General features: G+C 47.8%; 1 protein-coding gene across 1 annotated transcript in view; it reads left to right on the top strand.

The window, feature by feature from the left end:
• The window catches only part of LRIG1 (leucine-rich repeats and immunoglobulin-like domains 1), a gene marked incomplete at its 5' end in the record, with an annotated part of 51,845 nt that extends 32,666 nt beyond the window's left edge, over positions 1 to 19,179 (top strand). Inside the window, 11 exons of the mRNA XM_010181196.1 lie at positions 2,703 to 2,783; positions 7,083 to 7,154; positions 8,447 to 8,518; positions 10,731 to 10,894; positions 12,632 to 12,952; positions 13,859 to 14,140; positions 14,337 to 14,756; positions 15,908 to 16,030; positions 16,609 to 16,773; positions 17,666 to 17,968; positions 18,947 to 19,179. Coding sequence (XP_010179498.1) covers positions 2,703 to 2,783; positions 7,083 to 7,154; positions 8,447 to 8,518; positions 10,731 to 10,894; positions 12,632 to 12,952; positions 13,859 to 14,140; positions 14,337 to 14,756; positions 15,908 to 16,030; positions 16,609 to 16,773; positions 17,666 to 17,968; positions 18,947 to 19,179 — 2,236 coding nt within the window. The remainder of the gene's footprint in view (positions 1 to 2,702; positions 2,784 to 7,082; positions 7,155 to 8,446; positions 8,519 to 10,730; positions 10,895 to 12,631; positions 12,953 to 13,858; positions 14,141 to 14,336; positions 14,757 to 15,907; positions 16,031 to 16,608; positions 16,774 to 17,665; positions 17,969 to 18,946) is intronic.
• Positions 19,180 to 19,506: the final 327 nt, after the last annotated feature.

The raw sequence follows: 19,506 nt of genomic DNA, 5'->3' as shown, positions 1-19,506 counted from the left end.
CTGTGTCCCTTATTTGTACCTGCGGAGCTGCTGGCTGCTTTCTCCCTTTCTCCAGGGGCTGTGGACTCAGCACCTCCACCTGGCACACCACAGAGTTCTCACAGCCAGTGTTCCAGCACTGTCCAAGTTCCCAGGCCGAGTTAATTCTTCCTTCCAAAGAAAAAAAACACACTTTGATACTTTTATTCCTCTTCAGAAGCCCTTTTGTGGCCTGAGTAATTAAAAGGAAATGGGAACAGAAAGATCTCCCCTCTTTACAGTACTTTTTGCATCTTACTGTTTCCTTTATTGAAGTTCACAGCGACTGGAAAGCGAGTTTGGGTTTTGTTTGCTTTTTTTTTCCTTTTTTTTTTTTTTAAACTTAAGCCAAAGCCTTTCAGCCACTGGGCATTCAGTAAAGGACCTCTCTGAGGCAGCTGTCAAGACCGGAACTAAAGGTTTCCAAAGAAAAATGGAGGGGAAGGGGAGCTGCTAGCGCTCTTTGCTCTGCAGTGAATGTGGAGCCTCTTTTATGTCTAGGGCCAAGGGGGGAGGAGGAGAAGGGAGTGTGTGAGCAAGCTCTAATTTAATAAAGAGAAAGGCCTATTGGGTCCTGCACCTGGTGAAAAAGAGCCGAGCATGCTTTAATTATGGGCTATTGTTGGGGAGCCTTTGGTGGGTGTGAAACTGCTGAAATGTGGAGCTATTCAAATAGAGGTCAGGCCTGAGACCTGGGCGCACAATGATTAACAAGGCTGTGAGCATTCAAGCTCAGCCAGCCAGAAAGAATAGGAAATTGGCAACAGGGGCTGGGAGAGGAGTTTGAATACAAAGAGAGCCTGGCCAAAATACCCCTCTTTTTTTCCCCCTCTCTCTCCGTTTTCACTCATTTGTTAAAAAGGTTTTTATTCCTCCTTTCTAACACTAAACCTTTGAGTTGTCTCTGGATGAACAAGCAATACCATTTTCTTTACCTTTTTCAAGAAAACACAATGTGTGGCAGTCAATTAATAAAAGTGTGTGTCAGAGAGCTCCTACAGGCTGTTCCCACTTGTCTGTCTGTGCCATGGGAAAGGCTTTGCTGGTCCAAAGCCCCGTAGCCCATGGTGGAACTGAAGAGGAGAAATGTCTGAGAAGGGATTTGCCCTTCAGAAAACAAACAGAACAAGGGGAATTGGCTTGGCAACCACAGGGAAAACGTAGAAACTTAGCTCCAAGAGGATGTATTTGCCCCACTCAGCACTGAAAACACCAGCACATCAAAGCGGCTCTCCTGGACTTGTCTGTTATGCTACCACAGCATTATGTACACCCACACCCCATGGGGATGCTGGGTTTGTATCCATCCCGTTGGCACAGACCCACAGATCACCCTGAGGTCCCCAGCGATGCTGGCTGAGGCCAGGGTTCCCCAGGGACTCAGGATTCAGGTCTCACGCTGGAGCCAGCTGAGAAGCGGGGATTGTGGCTTTTGGCCATCTCCTTTCACATCTTTCATTCACACACCAAAGCCGAGAAACAAGCAAAGACTGCAGCCAGCTGAGGTTCTGAGAAGTCTGAGCCCCATCCTGGCTGGGGAAAACCATCCCAATACCAAAAAGGTGGGATTTTAAAAATGTCTGTTCTCTTGCTGGTTTTATTGTATATTTGTGCTGCACGGTGCAGAAGCAGCACTGTGATGCCCGTGTCTGGAATGCTGCAAAATGCAGCGGGCTTTGATCTGGAAATAGTTTTCTTTTTTGGTCTTTATCTATTTAAACTGGAAATATTCTGATAATAATCTTGCAAAGGTGTGAAAGGAGTACCTGGGGGTTATCTGGATGGTTTAGTTTGCTTTGTTTCTGGTTTTTTGCTAGGTCCTAAATCAGAGAGATGTGACAAAACCAACAAAGCCTTATTTATTTTTTTCTTTCTTTTTACTTACCATCAGAAATGATGAATTCCTGTCTGCGTTGCTGGGTATTCATTGCTAGCTGGAATTGAAGCTAGGAGGGAAGGATTTTTAAGCCAACTGTTTAAACAGCTTTTGCGGATCTGTGTTTGTTCTGTGTGCTTGTTTTTCTTCAGACCTCTTTGACTCCTGTAATTGATGGTCACTTTGAAAGCCAAAAGAAGCTAAGTCTGAAAGAGGAATTCTTACTCATTTTTTTTTAAAGTGGTTTTATAGAGAGTTAGGCTTGCATAGGGATGACGGTGCTTTTGCTGAAGAGCTTTCAAGTTCATTGCCAGAAAAAAATGCGGCTTCATAGAAAATGCACCAAATCATCTTCCTAAGATATAGCTATAGGCAAATACACTTATACATTGGACTAGCCAAAGTTATCTTAATTCACAGTGTCTTAATTCACATTTAAAGACAACTGTATCTTACAGTTTCGTTTTGGGACTTTGCTTTCTTTTCCTCCATTTCTTTGGATGCTTAGAATTAGAAAAGGACTCAAGCCTCCTTGTAGAAAAGCAGCCATCTGCTACTGCTGCTGTCCCAGGAAACAGTTTCAGCTGAGGAAAGCCAGGGCTCGTTTTGGATTGCACCATCTCAGCGTGGGTCAGTGTGGGAAAAGCATTCGGTGCTGCTTCGCTGCAGGACGCAGCTTTTTCTGGTCACTGTCAGGAGAAAATGGGAAGCTTTTCATGGGGCAATCTCAACCTTTATTTGGTTTGCTTTTAACAGTGAGCCTAGGACCAAGACATGGATGCTGAGCTCTCTCTTGTTCTCTTCCTAGGGAACTGGACCACAACGACATCTCGGGCACAATAGAAGACACCAACGGAGCCTTTACAGGCCTGGAAAACCTGAGCAAGCTGTGAGTATCCCTGGGGGGGAAGTTCCACAAAGCAGTTGTCATGTGTGCCTGTGTGGGGGTGGGACCCCAACGTCACCTTCCTCCCTTTGGAACGAGATAAAAATCAACACAAAATCTGAGATGTAGTAGTTTTGCAGGCTCACTGTGAGAGTGCAGATGTGGTTATCAAACACTTGTGTTTTTCAGCAGAAATGAGGAGATTATAGCTCTTTTAAGACAGTGCCACGTATGTTCAGAGACACAGGAGTGAGAAACTCAAGTTGTTTCCACCTCTAAGATTCAGCACAACTGTTCCTCGCTTCTAAAAGCAAACAGCAGCAAAAAGACCCCTTGCAGTCTTCAGCAAAGCACTGGTTGGTGCAGCAAATAACAATAAACAGAAGAGAAAAATCTCCCCATTTCCTGTTACAACAGAGGATTGAAACAGGATTCGTTTCTGTGGGATACTCTGAGAGTGATCTTTTGGGCTTGCTTCCATGTGCAGCGACAATAAAAGGCACCATGGGGCACGGGCTCTTAAAGAGATAAAAGAAACCTAAGGCAAGCATGCGCCTTGCAAATGTTTATAGCTTGCTTGGCCTGCACAAGTATTTTCACATTGCTCTGTGCTTGTTCGTCTTCCATTTGAAATCGGCTGTATAAATCAGCCCTGTCAGAGAGCTCTCTGATGGCTTGTGACAAATCAAGAGCCTTTCTAATCATTACCTCTTGCCTTTGTTGAAGTTCTCAGCACTCCCCCATCGCGCTGTCTCTGATGCTGGGATGGCACAGCCAGAGGTGCAGTAAAAGTACCTCGATGGATAGCAGATGGCTGGAATGAATCCTGGCAGGCGGTATATTGTCACCATCTCATTAGGGGCTCCTGGGGGACTGGGAAGAGCCGTGGCAGGATTTGTGGGGACAGAGAGTAAAATGTTGAAGTCACAGACATAGAGGGCATCTGATTGTTACTGAGGGGATCCAAGGAGAGGAGAGCCAAGCTGTAGCTGTAGGTAAAGTGAGGCAGAAGGCAGAGGAGGACTTAAAGGACCAGGGGAGCCAGGCAGGGAGGTGGAGGAAATGTGGGAAAGAGAGAGGCCAGTAGGAATCTCTGCACGTGGAGCTGGGAAATCTTCCCATGAGTTGCCAGAAGAAAGGCAGAGGAGCAGATGTGGTGGGTGGGAGAGTCCTTGGCTGCTGTTGCTGAAGTTTTTAGTTTGTCTGAATGAACCATTGACACCACGTGAGTGGGCTGAAGGGTGGTGGGAGCAGAGGCTTTGACCTGAGGGATTTGCAGGCTGCAGCATTGCGAGTCTGTAGCGCTGCTTTGACAAGGGAGAGGAGATGGAGGAAAGGAGCAGAGTGAGCTGTCCTGGTGGAACATTGACCATAGGGCATCTGTCCAACGTGGCACGGGAGCAAAAGCAGCAGTCTCAAGTGACTGGGATATATTAGAATTGCTGGGTGCAGCTAACAGGAGGAAACAGCATGGAGGGAAAAAGTTCAGCAAAAGGATTGGCTCAGCAGCCAGGAGAAACGAGCACGGATGAGTTGTGGGGGTCAGGCAGAGGCCAGGAGGGACAGCGAGGAGCAGGAGGAAGGAAGGGAGCAGAGGCAGCCTGCGGGGTGGTGCAGGTTGTGTGTTTAAGGCTCTGAGCAGAGCGGCTGTCGCTCCGCTGTGACACAGCCATGGTCTGAGCTGATGTTTATCATCCGGCACAAGAAATGGCTTCAAAAGGTGGCCGGTTTTGTCTGCCAGTAGCACAGGGTGCGGCAAGGGCTTGCGCAAATCTGAAGGAGCCAGGTTTGCATCTTTTTTCACGTTGTTGACCTCTGTCTTTTGTTGCTCATGGACGTGGGCCAGCTCTGTCTGGCTGAAGGCAGGGAAGGATGTGTGTCCATAGTTTCTGGGGGGATTACAGTGAATTTCATAGCCTGGAAGAGCATGTGGATCACATTGGGTTTAGGCAGACAGGAGTGGTTTGATTACCCAGCAGAGCAAACCTGCTGTGGGACAGACAGGTTGCTGGGATCTGCCTGAGAGCAAGGCTTGAAAACCCTCAGAATATGAGATTATTTCATTATATTTTGTGAGGCCTTTTGGGGACACTTGGGAGTGGTCACTTTTAAAGGGATCTGCTCAGATCTGGTTTAGCTCATCAGCACATAAATCCCAAACTTGTAATTTCATCTAAGGCTGAAGTGAGTATCGTTCTTGCTGGCAGGGTTTTTTAATAAATAAAGTAAAATATCAGCCTTTCCAGCAAACGTTTCACTGTGTGATTTAGGGTCTGTGTTTAAACCCTCAACCAGCTTTAAATGCATTAGCATACAAAAAATAAATGGGCACTTCAGAGGAGACCCTCCAATGAATTAATAATCACCTCAGCTCTGCGGAGAGTGCCTTAAAAGCTGTTTCCCTTTGATCTGGCACGGATTAGCCTCTGAAAAGATTTAGCGCAGAGAGGGTTGTTTGCTGAAATGAAGGTGTTAAACTGAGAGGTGGGGAGGCCAGTCACTTTAGCCTTCTCTGAATTATATATGAAGCTCTCCAGGATGGAGAGCACATGCCTAAATTAAAATGTTGCTTCAAGAAAGGGGGAGCCGAGAGGCACCGAAGCATAAAAAGCATCAGTGGAATCGCTGGGGAGCAAGGAGTTTCCTAATTATTCAAGCTGCTAAACGTAACCGGTTTTTTGATGGCTCACTCAGCGACTGAGATCTTCCTGCAGGTGCAAAACTGGCTGGAGGAGAAAATGCTGCTTTCTAATGAATTGCGTGCCTAGCGTGTAATTAGGCTTGTGCAATCACCGGGAGAGCGTGCTCGTGCCCGGCTCTGCCGATGGTGGAGCGGCGCTTGTGGCCGGCAGCAGGCAGCCTAATTGTGGGGCTGCAAGCCGCCGTGTTGGCATTCCAGAGAGCCACAGCCCTTTGAAAGGGGCCGCTGGGTCCAAACCATTTTGGAATTGGAGGAGTGGTTGGTTGAGGTTTGAAAAGCGTGATGATTTTCATGAGTTTGCTGGGGCATGGCGTTATTAACAGTGTGTTGGGTATTTCTCCACGTATATAGCCATAAAATTGTATGCATCTATACCAGTGGTGTTTACCTTGTGTGTTCGCATCCCCAGATGAACTGCACAGATACGTAAATAGATTAAATGGGTATCTCTAGTTTTCAAAGTCTGAGATCCGCTGTAAACAATGAACAGAAACCTCCAGTTACCAAACTCAGGCTCAGTATAACACCCTCATTCAGGAATATGGCTCCAGAAATCAGTGTGTATGGATGCAGCCATACGACCACAGTTTGCATATAGTAAATTATTTACTGTATTAATAATTCTAATGGATTTTTCAAAGCCTTCTTTAACACAACATCCCTTTTACCAAATGATGGCGCACGTGATTGCACATATCCTTTGGTGCTTGGGGTATTTCACCCACAGCTCTCATGCAGTAAGTAGGACCTCTGATACCCTGGTTTTGGTGCTGTAATGAGGAGCTCAGTAAAGCTCACTGTAGATATTTCAAATGATGCTGTCGATAAAGCAAGTTGCAGCATGGAGCCTCTATCATCCACCAGCACGCCTACAATAGTGGTTTTTTATTCTCATCTCCAATCAAATAATTAATGAAGGGACACAACTGTGAAAATTCATTGGTGCTTTTTTACCAAGTTAACTCTGCCCATAAGAAAGGACCCTTCTTCCTTTTGCCCCTTGAAATGACCACTCAGCTATTATTTACTGCTTCATATTACCCTGCAGTTGTATTTATGATAGCCAAGGAAGGAGGTCAGCACTTGCTCTGGTTAGCTGCTGTATAAATGTGCAGCCAAGAGACAGCCCTCATGTGTGGATGTCCGCTCAGGCCAAGCAGCAGTGAATAAATCACCACTCTTGTCTATCTGAGAAGAAGTCAGAAAGGAAAAGTGTGGCAGGGAGAGACCAAAATCTTGTTAAACTGCCATTGCACTTAATCCTGTTCGCAGCCAGCCTGCAAAGAATAGAGGGGACCTTCTGTTACTCAGCAAGCTGGTTTCCAAGCACTGGAGCAAACTTGCCTTTTTACGTGATACGGCACATTCCCTTTAGTGCTGTCATCACTATTAAATTTGAATACAGATAAAAGGATTTAATTTCAGGAGTGGGAAAGCGACTGTACTTCAGCCCTCTTAATCTCCATGCAGTTCAGATTTCCTGGGACTTACACTGAGCGCGTATATCAGATAAAGCCGCACTAATTGTGTTCCTCCTTTTTCTGCCCCCCTCTCCCCATTTTCTCTCTGTTTATCTGGCGCTGGATGTTTGGAAACTGCAGAACTCTGTTTGGAAACAAGATCAAGTCGGTGGCCAAGAAAGCGTTCTCAGGGTTGGAGGCCCTGGAGCACCTGTGAGTAACCCACCATGCCTCGGCGTTTGGGAAAGGGGGGTCTGCCAAAAGTAGCTGCTTGAGAGATCTGCTAGCAATTTAATAGCGTCTTTGTAAACTGAGTAGCCAGCCCATTTGTGGGGGCCACCTGCTTCCTTCTCATTATAAGTCCGCCTCAACTTTGGCCTTTTTTTGTGCCAGGAACAACGTTATAGAACATATGGCAAATCTGCATGCTCTTAATTTTTTTATTTGTTCTTGGATAAATATCATCCTGACTTGCACATGCTTCTTTGCGGACTGTTAGCAGTGAAAAGATGCTATTATTTCAGATGTAGCTCGCTCTCCTCCCCTGCCCCTGCTTCCTCCTAAATCTGGGCTCTGGCAGTGACACGTGTTGCAGTGACTGCGTATGATGCAGGCACCGAAAGTCCCCATTCAGCACCGCTGCCTTAGAGCGATTTGCAAGAAGTAAATTTTGGCTGCCGCTAGGTAGTTTTTGTCCTGTGTCCCAAGGCTGATGAGTCCAGCAGTGACTCATGAGTAACTTCCTTTTGCATTAACGCAAGTTGAAGTGTATGTGATTTTGCTCGAGATGTTTTATTGGCTGTTGAGCATATGAAATGTTTTGACCATTGAGAGCGCACTGAAGGGTTAGGGGTACGTTCCCGGATAAAGGTTCTCTATTAATGCTCTGCTTAGACTTCCTCTGCAAGCAGAGCTTGTCTGTCCTCCACTTCACATAGTGAACATACAGCCTGCATCTGATGCTGTCCTTTTTCAGAGGACAAGTGAATTTTTTGATCAGCAGTAGTTGTGAGGGAAGCTTTTAAGAATACCTTCTTTTGGAAACATTGCAATGTTTTTTTGAACATGGTAGGATCCTCTGAAAGTCACTTTCAAATAACTTGCCAGATGCCGCTCAGTGCAAGTATTTGCTTTCTTTATGTTTGCTGAAGGTCCAGCCTGGGATACGACATTCCTGACTATCTTTGGGTATCGAAGAGGCTGAGGAATTTCTGAGCTATGGACAGTGGAGGTGGCTGAGGCTAAGAAAGAGTAGTGAAAAGATGATGTATGGAATGACTTAGTGGTTTATTCCCGTAATTTTTGTTGGTTGACTATTTTTTGGCAATACTTATTCAATATTAAAGCGTTCTGTGGAAAACCTTTTCTATGAGCTGCAAGTGCATGTGGCCTTATCGAGGAGCTGCCAGATCACCTGCTACTGGAGTCATTGCTTGAATGTGAACAGATTCTGTCACGGCCATGGCATCTCTTTTGTTCACACTGCCTGTGGTTGTGCTCTGCAGGAACCTCGGGGACAACGCCATCCGCTCCATTCAAGCAGACGCGTTTGCCAAGATGAAGAGCCTGCGGCAGCTGTAAGTCATCGAACTGCACACACCGTTCAGGAGGCAGGGATCCTTCCTGCCCTGGATGTTGTTTCCAGTGCGGTATTATTCGCATTATCACTCGTTTGTTTCCTCTCCCCTCTGTCCTCCTCTGCAGGGTATTTTTACACGAGTAGATGTCGCAGGAACATCTTGCATGTAACAGTGAGTGAAATCAGATCGCTGGAAAAGGTTATTCCAGCAGGTTTCCATCTGTGCAGTTATTCATCTCCGCTCAGGAAGTCCAACCCTGGCACTGTTCGCTGTCTCTCCTTCTCACACTTGCACTGATTTAATTCCCAGTGGCCCATCTGCTCCTTTACTGTACCTATGTTTAGGGTTCACATACAGTACTGACATTTCAGCGATAAGCACCATTTGAACTGGATCCACTTGTCGTCCAGTCTTCTGGTGTAAAAATATGGAAGTGTTACCGGAGCTGCTGCCTGTGCTCCGGGCTGGGGCTCTGCACTGTTATCAGACACTGTTTCCAGTCTTGCCTGGTTTCCTTTTCTCCTCTTCTCCATAAATATTTAATCTGCTGTCAGTGCATTGCTACATTCTGGAGCAGTGCAATGTCTGTGGATCAAGAAATCGCTCATTTTGGTGTTGGGGCAGGTTCAGATTGTTCTTCCTGATGTTGGAAATGGGAATCTGATGGTTGGTGTTAGCAGTAACGTTTAATACCAGTGACTGGGGAATGAGAAAGATGAACGTTGTGTATCTGTTGTTTGTTTCACCACCTTATCTTTTGCACTGACTTCTGAAACAAAATTGAGGCGGAAGACTGATCTTATTAGAGAAGAGTCTGTGGGATCCCAGATATGGATCTTTATACCATGGAGAAGGTGGCTTTCAGACAGGGGATATACACGTGCAGAATGCATTGCTCTGAAGTCTTACATACCAAGGGGTCTCTTGGAGCTGCCCCAGCAAGCAGCAGGTTAACGCCATCGCGTGTATTAGGGACTGCCCATCTTCCTAGGACAGCAAAGTGGACAACTTTGGAAAATCAGATCCCTGTGTTCCCTCATTCCTTCCCTCTCCAGTCCATTTCTTTCTTTGCCCCTTTCCTGGCTACTTTGACTTCAGGATTTCCTGAGATTATCAGGTAGAAAAATGGGAGGAGATTTCCATCTTCCTGTATCACCTACATCATTGTTACCTCCTGTGCTGGAGTTGGGATTCTGCTCTGCTCCTGACATCCTGCTCTTGCACAACTTTTAGTTTTGCGTGGCAGGAGTTCTCTGTTGGGGGAGATTTTCCCAGTTTCAGAGGCATCCTCACAATCAACTGAGGGATCAGACTGGGTTTTCCTAGGATCTCGGACAAAACTGGACCAAAGTCTGAATTCCCTGTTGGTGTAGGCTTGCAGTTCTTCACTGACCTCAGAGCTATGCAGAGCCACAGTTTGACCCTGAATATTTTAAAAAAAAGTAATCCTGACACTCCCTTTTTCTTTGCCCCTTTGTCTATTACACAAGGTGCAAAGTTACTGTTAGGGTGCTGAGAAAGGTTTTTGTTTCGCTTTCCAAACTAGTCACTGTTTGTATTGGGTTTACACAGATTTCTTTGGTAATTTCTCTTCCGCTGCTGCTGTTACCAGTACAGGCATCAGCTACACCTTGAGATGCTGGTCTGTGGAGCTTGGAGGAGGCAGACAGGGGCCACTCCACTTCCTCCCCTGGTGTTGGCCACTGAGGGAGCTGAAGGTCATACAGCAGGAACTTGGCATCCCCTCGCTTCAGTCATTAAGTCCTGAATTCAGTCCCCACCAACGATGCTGAGAGGCAGAGAAGGAGCACACGTGGTATTAGATAGGAGAAATGGGAGCAGGACAGGCTGAACTTGTGCCTCCACTGTGTGTCTCCTTTGTAGATGATCTGCCTCAGTTTACCTCACGTCAGCCAGGATGACATTGCTTGCCTGCTCCTGAGGATCGCTCTGGGAGTTGGTTAATAAATACAAGGCACCAGGGAGCGTCACTGGAGCACAGGAGTGGGTTGCTCTACGTGGAGATGAAATGCTGTTTAAACGTGTGATGTATTTAACATCATTGGTGCCTTGAGGACAACCCTGCAGTCCTTTCTTGCCTTCCACCCATGCTGGGGAGGGAGGAATGTGACTGATGTGACTGGGAGCTTTCCAGCTCCTCTCCGTGCGGGACTCACCGCGGGCTCGTGTTGGTTTTGTTTCCCTGCAGCCACATAACCAGCGACAGCTTCCTCTGCGACTGCCAGCTGAAGTGGTTGCCCCAGTGGCTGGTTGAGAAAGAGCTGCAGTCCTTCGTGGTGGCCACCTGCGCCCATCCTGAGTCACTGAAAAGCAAAAGCATTTTTGCCGTCCTGCCAGAAAGTTTTGTGTGTGGTAAGTCCTGCCTGCGTGTTTTGAGGTTGTGTGGAGGGTAGGACTCACTTGGGAAACATTTGCTTTGACTGCTAGCGTGTTATTACGAGAGGGTTTCTGTTTTGTTTTGTTATTCAGTGGGATCAAAGGAAGCCCAAGCCTGCATTTTAAAAATTTGTCATTGGCTACAATTTATTTCCCACCAAAACCACACGGCTCATTGCTTGCATCTCATGTATTCCTGACAGGGCTCCCTGTGTATTAAATCAAAAGGGGCTGATGCTTGTTCCAGTTCCAAATGGGGCTGCAGAGACTTCCCCGGTCCTCTCGGTTTGATGCTACCAAGACTGTGGCTATAAGTTTTTCACTCTGCGGTGGTTTGAGCTTCTCCTGTGGCTTTGTGTCCTTCGCTCGTCTTTTGTCCTTCTTGGAAATAACAAAGGCTTAAAAGAAAAGCAGAGCATCTCTCCATCACAGCTCCCTTTTTGGGGCCAGTAAGGCATTACACACAAGTCAACCAATGACTAAGAGTTGCGTTATAATCTCTTTTTTCCTCCTATAGTTGCTTTTTCTTCTAAATAGCCCTTACTGCTGCCTTTCCACCCAGACACTGCACTTGAGCTGTGGTTGCAATGCAGCTTTACTTAAAACTCAGCACACACAAATATCGACCACATCTCCTGCAGAGAAAAGAAGTGTAAATGATCAGCGGAGCCCAAAATGATGCTGCTTGTGCATCCAGCTTTTGGGCAAAGAAAGGCCTGGTTTGGTAAGCCAAACCCAGGCAATGTGGATCCTGGGTGGAGCTGCACATGGCTGTTTAATGAGGGAAAAACGAGCTTTTGAAAACACCATTTAACGGAGTGGAATGCATGACTTGCACTGAACACGGAGCAAGAGCTTTGTTCCAGCTGCCGTCCCATGTCCCTCTCGATCCCGAGCGGGAGGGCTCTGCCTAGGTGGCCTCTGAGCAAGCCTGGGAGGTTTGCTGCGTTCATCTGGAGATCGTGACGGCTCCATCCCCACAGCAACATCACAAAGCGAAGACAGCTTGGTTTCTCCAGTGCCTGCCAAGGCCTCCAGGCAGTAGTACTCCTGGTTCCAGAGGCCTGGCTGTTTAATTAAACCTTAGTCAAATATTAAATTACACCATTTGTAGAAATCTAATAAATGAATCTGCTTGGAGCCTTGCTAAAACTAACAATCTTCAGGGCAGAGAGAGGGTGTGCAAAGCTTTCCACCCCGGACGGGTGACAGGCAAATACAGCTGCTTCTGCTCTGACAGTGTGTGCTGCCATCACCTTCTTCATGAGCATTTGTCCCTAGAGGTTGCATTTGCAGCCCTTTAAGTGTCCTCCTGCTTCATGCTCATGCAGGCCTAGAGGTGAAGTTTTAGTTCGATATTGCTCTTCACACATGGGTTGTACAAGGAAGGATGTTTTCTTTAGACCACAGTATCTTTCTGAGGTTCAGTGACATTGGTGAAGAGAGCCAGGCATCTTCTGGGTGTTGGAGGTCACTGAGTGGCCACCTCAGTCCATTACAGGAGCCAAAGGAATGAGAGGCTTAGAGCAGCCGCTCAGTGGAGTTGTGCATGGTACATCTGCACTGCAGAGCGAGTCCCAGAGGTGCTTTGCAAGATGAAGGCAGATGTGCAATTGTGTCTTTCACTTACTGCTCGTTTCTCATTGCATCTCATTGCTTGCTCCAGTCTCTCCTCCTGGTCCCGCACTAACTGTGCCTGCTGTTCTCTCTCAGATGACTTCCCCAAGCCGCAGATCATCATGCAGCCTGAGACAACAGTGGCCGTCCTTGGCAAGGATATCCGCTTCACTTGCTCGGCTGCCAGCAGCAGCAGCTCTCCCATGATGTTTGCATGGAAGAAAGACAACGAGATGCTGCACAATGCTGAGATTGAGAACGTCACCCACATGCGGGCGAAGGATGGCGAGGTGATGGAGTACACCACCATTCTGCACCTCCGGCACGTCACCTTCGCCCACGAAGGGCGTTACCAGTGTATCATCACCAACCACTTTGGCTCTACCTACTCCAACAAGGCCCGACTCACAGTTAACGGTGAGTAGGAAGCTGCTTTCTCATTCCTTTCTTCAGACCGAGCTGGTACAATTCTCTGGGACTCACTTTTCACAGAGTATGAGGAGTTGGAAGGGACCTGGAAAGCTCCCCCAGTCCAACCCCTGCCAGAGCAGGATCACCAGAGCAGTCACACAGGAACATGGCCAGGGCTTTGGGTGTCTCCAGACAAGGAGACTCCACAACCTCTCTGGGCAGCCTGGGCCATGCTCTGCCACCCTCACACTGACAAAGTTTCTCCTCATCTTCAGGTTGAACCTCCTGTGCTGCAGCTTGGGACCATTGCCCCTTGTCCTGGCATTGGATATCCCAGAGCAGAGCCTGGCTCCTTCCTCCTGACACTTTTGGCAGGCAGCTTTTCCTGAGGGTCCATTCCTGATGGCGAGGAGCTCCTGACCTCTCCACAGCAGCTCCTTACATCTCAGTGGGTGCTGAGAAGTTCTATGTGAGGCGCACACCCCAGGCTTGTGATTGTTGCCAAGCATTCAGCACCTTCTTAATGCCTTTGGCACTAGGGTCTTTGAGCAAATGAAAATACAAAAGGGTACAAAGAAGAGGGACTGCAGTGATTGAAAGTTCTCTGTAGGACTGATAATGGGGTTTGTTTTCAGATTAATCACAGAAGAAAATTAGCTTTTATCCCAACTCTGATGATCCTGAGTAGGGGGTGTTGGACACCACAGCTGCGTGCTGTAGAAACAGGGTTCATCCCCAGCAGTTCAGATGTATCCTGCAAAAGCAGCTTGCCATCCTCTTGCCCGTGGGTAATTACCACGTCCATCTCCTGCCTAGGAAGGAAACAGAGCTGCCCAGATGAAGTGTTTTTCCCAGAAGATGGTGTTTTTCCCATGGAATTGCTGATTCCTCCTTCTTGTTTTTCCTTCCCAGTGTTGCCCTCATTTATCAAAACTCCCCACGACGTCACCAGCAGAACAGGGACCATGGTACGGCTGGAGTGCGCCGCTGAGGGACCCCCCCCCCCGCAGATCGCCTGGCAGAAAGATGGGGGCACCGACTTCCCCGCGGCCCGAGAGCGCCGCATGCATGTGATGCCCGACGATGACGTCTTCTTCATCACGGATGTGAAGATCGAAGACACGGGTGTCTACAGCTGCACGGCACAGAACTCTGCAGGGTCTGTGCTTGCAAACGCCACCCTGACTGTACTGGGTAAGATGCGTTAGTGCCCTGAGAGAGAAGTGGTCTAGAAGTGGGAACTGGAAGGGATTTGCTGTTTGAGCTCTTCAGCGGTTGCGGATGCTGTACTGTGTATTTGTCTGCAGGAACATCACTTACATTCAGGACTGTTAAAAGAAATCTGTTATGCTATCCCCAATAATTAATTTCTGTGTTTATTCCCCTGCAGAGACACCATCGTTGATTCATCCACTGGAAGACCACGTGGTGTCCGTAGGTGAGACTGTGGCTCTTCAGTGCAAAGCCACGGGGAGCCCAACTCCCCGCATCACCTGGCTGAAAGGGGACCAGCCCCTCATCGTGACAGAAAGGCACCACTTTGCCTCAGGCAACCAGCTGCTGATCGTCAGGAACGTTGTCTTGGAGGATGCTGGGAAATACACCTGTGAAATGTCCAACACGCTGGGGACGGAGCGCGCACACAGCCACGTGAGCATCTTACAGTCCCTTGGCTGTCGAAAGGACCGCACCACCGTGGGGATCATCACCATTGCCGTGGTGTGTAGCATCGTGCTGACGTCTCTGGTCTGGGTCTGCATCATCTACCAGACCAGGAAGAAGAGTGAGGAATACAGCGTGACCAACACAGGTAGCTCCAGTCTCCTGCTAAGGCTTTCTCTAACCTTTTCTGCTGCCTGAATGGGCACATCAGGGAGCCAGAGTCACACTGGAAAAGCAGTTGTGGTTATCTCAGTGGTCCTCTTGGTTCACATTTCTCCCCTTGGCTTGCTCTCGAGAAAGGTCTTTGGTCTTTTCCACTTGGCTGTTGCCTGGGTCTTTTGGTTTTCCATGACCATAAATGATAACTCTTGAGACATTCTGGGTTATGTCTGTGATGCTGAGAACATGTCTTCCTTCTTGGGAATCTCTATTTTCAAAGACTTTGTATTCAAAGCATGAAAAATTAGACTTTGAAGCTGGAATTCCTTTTTCCACGTTGCCTGTATGAGCTGTCATAGCCCTGCTGATGAAGGGTATCCCTCACTTCTTAGGGCAAGCAGTAGTGTTTATTGCTTCCTCCTGATGCTCAAAGGGATAATTTGGTGCTGAAATAAGTGTTACAGTGAGAACAAGCTCTCCTGTCCTCAGTGTTACACAGCTTCTGAGCTGAAGTATGGAGGAAGCAGCCTAAGGCTTCCCCACCCCGCTGGGATTTGCAGCCTTCCTATATTAGATATACCATGAGAGGGGGTTTTAGAGACACAGGCTAGGTAGGAAGTCTTGGATACCAAGTGTGATGTGTCCAGTGGGGTTTTTTGGTATGACAAGGGAAACTGAAATTGCCTGATACAAAACGGAGACAGCCAAGGATAGCAAAGGGGCTGCACTTACTTACTTGCCTGCTTAAGTGAATCCAAGGCCCTGTTCTCCAGAAGTCTGTTACTGATGACTTTGGGAGACCTGACTGGAGTCCCATGAGGTAGTCTGAATTTCACAGGAAAATGAAGGATTTACCTGTTCTGAAGAGACAGTTGCACTTCCACCTGCCTTATACTGACAATGCCAAATGCAAACGCCCAAAATGGCTTTATCAGCACTGTCTTAGAGCTGTGAGCTTTGAACAGTCAGGGCTTCTGAGGAGAGCGGAGTATTGAGGCAGTTCAGTTTCTCCATTGCAGAAAATACCAATTCTAGGTCTGCTCCTGAGTCCCTCTTAAAAATGTGACTTTACACGTGTTTGAAAACAGAAGCCTTTGTATCCTGCTGGGAACTGATGTTTCTCTGCTCCCATGGCTCTAGATGAGACTATTGTGCCTCCTGACGTGCCGAGCTATTTGTCTTCACAAGGGACCCTTTCTGACCGGCAGGAAGCGGTCGCCCGCGCAGAAAACCACCACCCGAACGGGCACATAGACAGCAACGGTGAGAGCCGGGTTAATTCTCTTTTCTGGAGTTCTGTCGCTGAACTTGAGCTGAAGAGGGAGAAATCACAGTACAAAGTACTTCTGTGCCTGTTTGGGGTTATCTGAAGATCTCAGTCATGTAATTCCCGAGCTGCTGCGGTGATGCAGAGCAGGGATCTCACTTCCCAGAGCCGTCCTCTTCCAGAGCAGCAGTGTTCATACATGCAGGCTGCTGCAGAAACCGCTCCCTCGGGCCCCAAGGACTAGTTTTTAGCTAATTTTGGATTAGTTCTTTGGCACCAGAGTTACCCATGGTTAAGCTCTACTAGAAAATACATTAGCATTGCCTGTCCCTGCCTTCAGGCTTCGAAATTAAATGCTGGGATTTCACAGTGTTTAAACCCAGCGTGTTAAGAAGACGTTAAGCATTCTGAACCGAGATTTGTCTGTGATCATACAGCATTTATTCTGTTAAACATCAGCTTAAAATTATCTATTGTCGCCATGGCTGGTCTTCCTCCCTTTTGCCGATTTTTCAGTAGAAATAAGACTAACAGGTCGTTCAGCTGCGAGCAGATGGTTGTAATCTTTAGCCAGATGGCTGGTTTGTTACAGGTATGTGTCAGACCGATGCTGGAAGGTGTCCAGATGTGGAAGCTCCCAGTGGAGGCTGCAGACAGCCCAAGCTGTGTATGGGCTACACTAAAGACGCGTGGAAAACCGAAGAGGTGGCTGACGGCATGCTTGTTCCAGATAAGACAGGTACAAACCCCATCAGTCTGGACAGGTATTTTGTGTTTGAACAGATCAGAAAGTCAGGCAGCATTCAGACAAGAACTTGCTACCTTCAGAAAATAAAGCCCAGTGTTTCTCAAGTGTGGGCACAGTAAATTGACTTTGTCCTGCATGCTTTGATCCCCTATCTTGGACAGTTTGCATCGAGGAACTGTCAGAAAGAGGAGGACTAATGCTCCTCATCGCCATTGCTCGCAGCTGCCTGATCAGTCTTTGATTTGAGCATGTTCAAGCTGAAGGTGTAAAAGTTTCTGTGCTCCTTAAAGGGGCTGTGAACTTCAAAGCTCAGCTTTTTTTTTCTTTTTTTTAATTTAAAAAATTTAGAGGTTGTTTTGGGCACTACACCTGCCCCTGCTCTTTGCCAGTTTCTTGGGTGTTACACTCACAGGTTCCTATTTTCGGGATGTATTTTCTGTTCTCATGCTGTGTGGTAACATCCACAGAAAAACAGCCAGGAGAAACTAAAGTTAAATAATGGCAAGTTGCTGAGTGCTCTAAGGAAGTGAACTTTCAACACTGAGAAACTCCTTCCTGCGTCCTGCCCTGAATTCTGCTCATCTGTTGTTACCACCAATAGCAATAAAGTATCTTGAGAGAACAGTATGAGTTGACAGCAATCCCTGTAAAGCAGCAACACAAAAATAAGGAAGGGAACTTTGGTATTTTAAAGCAGGTACAGGAAAGTTCCACTTTCTATTTCTACTGTAAGAAAGTCTGGAAAAAGAAAGAAATGCAGTTGTCCATGTGTGGTTGGTGAGTGGTTCCCACACTGCAGATGGGCAGATGGACTGAACGGAGCTGCCTTGCTGGGTGCTGACATCTTCCAGCTGCTTCATCTCCATTTCTTCTCTCCCGTCAGGCTATGGCCTGCCCGTGGTGTGCACGGACTGCAGCGGCAGCACGGACAGCATCAACGTCCACATCTACCCCAAGGAGGCGGAGCTCTACTCCGAGAGCCTTAAGACTGTAGTTGACACCTACCCCAACACACTGAGCAAGGAGCGAAACAGGAAGAGGGGTGCAGGCACCGGCCTTCCTCACCCTCATCCTCAGCAGTGCAACGGGATCCAGAGGATGGAAACAGACGGGACCCACTACCCCAGCAACCACGACAGAATAAGACCTGCGAGCGCGACCAGCCCGCTGCTGGCAGACACACACGGTATGTGTTTCCTTGGAGGGGGTTTTTTGTCCCCAGATGCGATACAATCTCATCTGGGATCTATCAGAGCCTTGTTTTCTACCCTCAGCTTTTTTGACCGGCTCAAGGGCATGAATGATGGTGGTAGGGTTGATTTTAGGAGGAGCACTGGCGGGCTGAGCATCACCTCATCTTGATTTCAGTAAAGCATTTGACACCATCTCCCATAGCATCCTCACAGCTAAACTGAGGAAGTGTGGTCTGGATGATCAGGTAGTGAGGTGGACTGTGAACTGGAGGAAGGAAAGAAGTCAGAAAGGGACCTGGGGGTGTTGGTGGACAGCAGGATGACCATGAGCCAGCAATGTGCCCTTGAGCCAAGAAGGCCAATGCCATCCTGGGGTGTATGAGAAGGGGTGGTTGTAGGGCAGAGAGGTTCTCCTTCCCCTCTGCTCTGCCCTCCTCAGACCACATCTGCAATATTGTGTTCAGTTCTTGGCCCTCAGGTCAAGAAGGACAGGAACTGCTTGAAAGAGTCCAGCAGGGACACAAAGATGATGGAGGGAGTGGAGCATCTCCTGCTGAGGAGCGGCTGAGGGAGCTGGGGCTCTTTATCTTGGAGCAGAGGAGACTGAGGGGTGCCCTCATTCATGGGGATCAATTTGGAAAGGGTGAGTGTCAGGAGGAAGGAGCCAGGCTCTGCTCTGTGATGTCCAATGCCAGGACAAGGGGCAATGGTCCCAAGCTGGAGCATAGAAGGTTCAAGCTGAAGATGAGGACAAACTTTGTCAGCGTGAGGGTGGCAGAGCATGGCCCAGGCTGCCCAGAGAGGTTGTGGAGTGTCCTTGTCTGGAGACACCCAAAGCCCTGGCCGTGTTGCTGTGTGACTGCTCTGGTGATCCTGCTCTGGCAGGGGTTGGACTGGGGGAGCTTTCCAGGTCCCTTCCAACTCCTGACATTCTGTGATTCTAACCACACTGGCTCTTTGGTTTATTGCAGGCTCCTCGCAAACAGCATCAAAGCCTTCAGAGCTCAACAACCTAAACTTGGTGAGAGCTTCACCAGCAGGAGGGTCACTAAAGCAACTGAATGTGCTTCCCGAAATTGCCCCGACGCTACTGGATTTGCAGGGCGAAGCGGAGGTGAAGCAGGCTCTCCTGTGCAATGGCCACGCAGCCCAGCCCTGCGACACTGGTCACGAGCTGAAGCCGCCGAGCAGATCTCTGGACTGAGCGGACAGACTGCCATGTGCAAATTAACAAACACCCTGTTATTTTTTTAATTATTTTTGTTTTGCACAGAGTATATAGGCTACTTACTTCTACCTCAAATCTTGAACTGGTGACCTGTCAAAGGCAAACAGCTGAGGTATGAGAAACAAGCTTGTATGGGGAACAAACTCCTGTTCGAGCGTCATCTGTTTGTACATAGTTTAAAACTTCCCTGAGAAGTATGAAGCGTTCAAAAGTTGACTTGCATATGAAGCACATAAATGCAAGGGATTATTGTGTAAAGAGAAAAAAGTATTTGATACAATTGTACATAAGAGTTTTCATATA

The sequence above is a fragment of the Mesitornis unicolor genome, unplaced genomic scaffold (genome assembly GCF_000695765.1).
Source record: "Mesitornis unicolor isolate BGI_N332 unplaced genomic scaffold, ASM69576v1 scaffold46753, whole genome shotgun sequence".
Lineage (NCBI taxonomy): Eukaryota > Metazoa > Chordata > Aves > Mesitornithiformes > Mesitornithidae > Mesitornis > Mesitornis unicolor.
The sequence above is the reverse complement of the archived record's forward strand: the minus strand, read 5'-3'. Positions and strand labels throughout refer to the sequence as shown.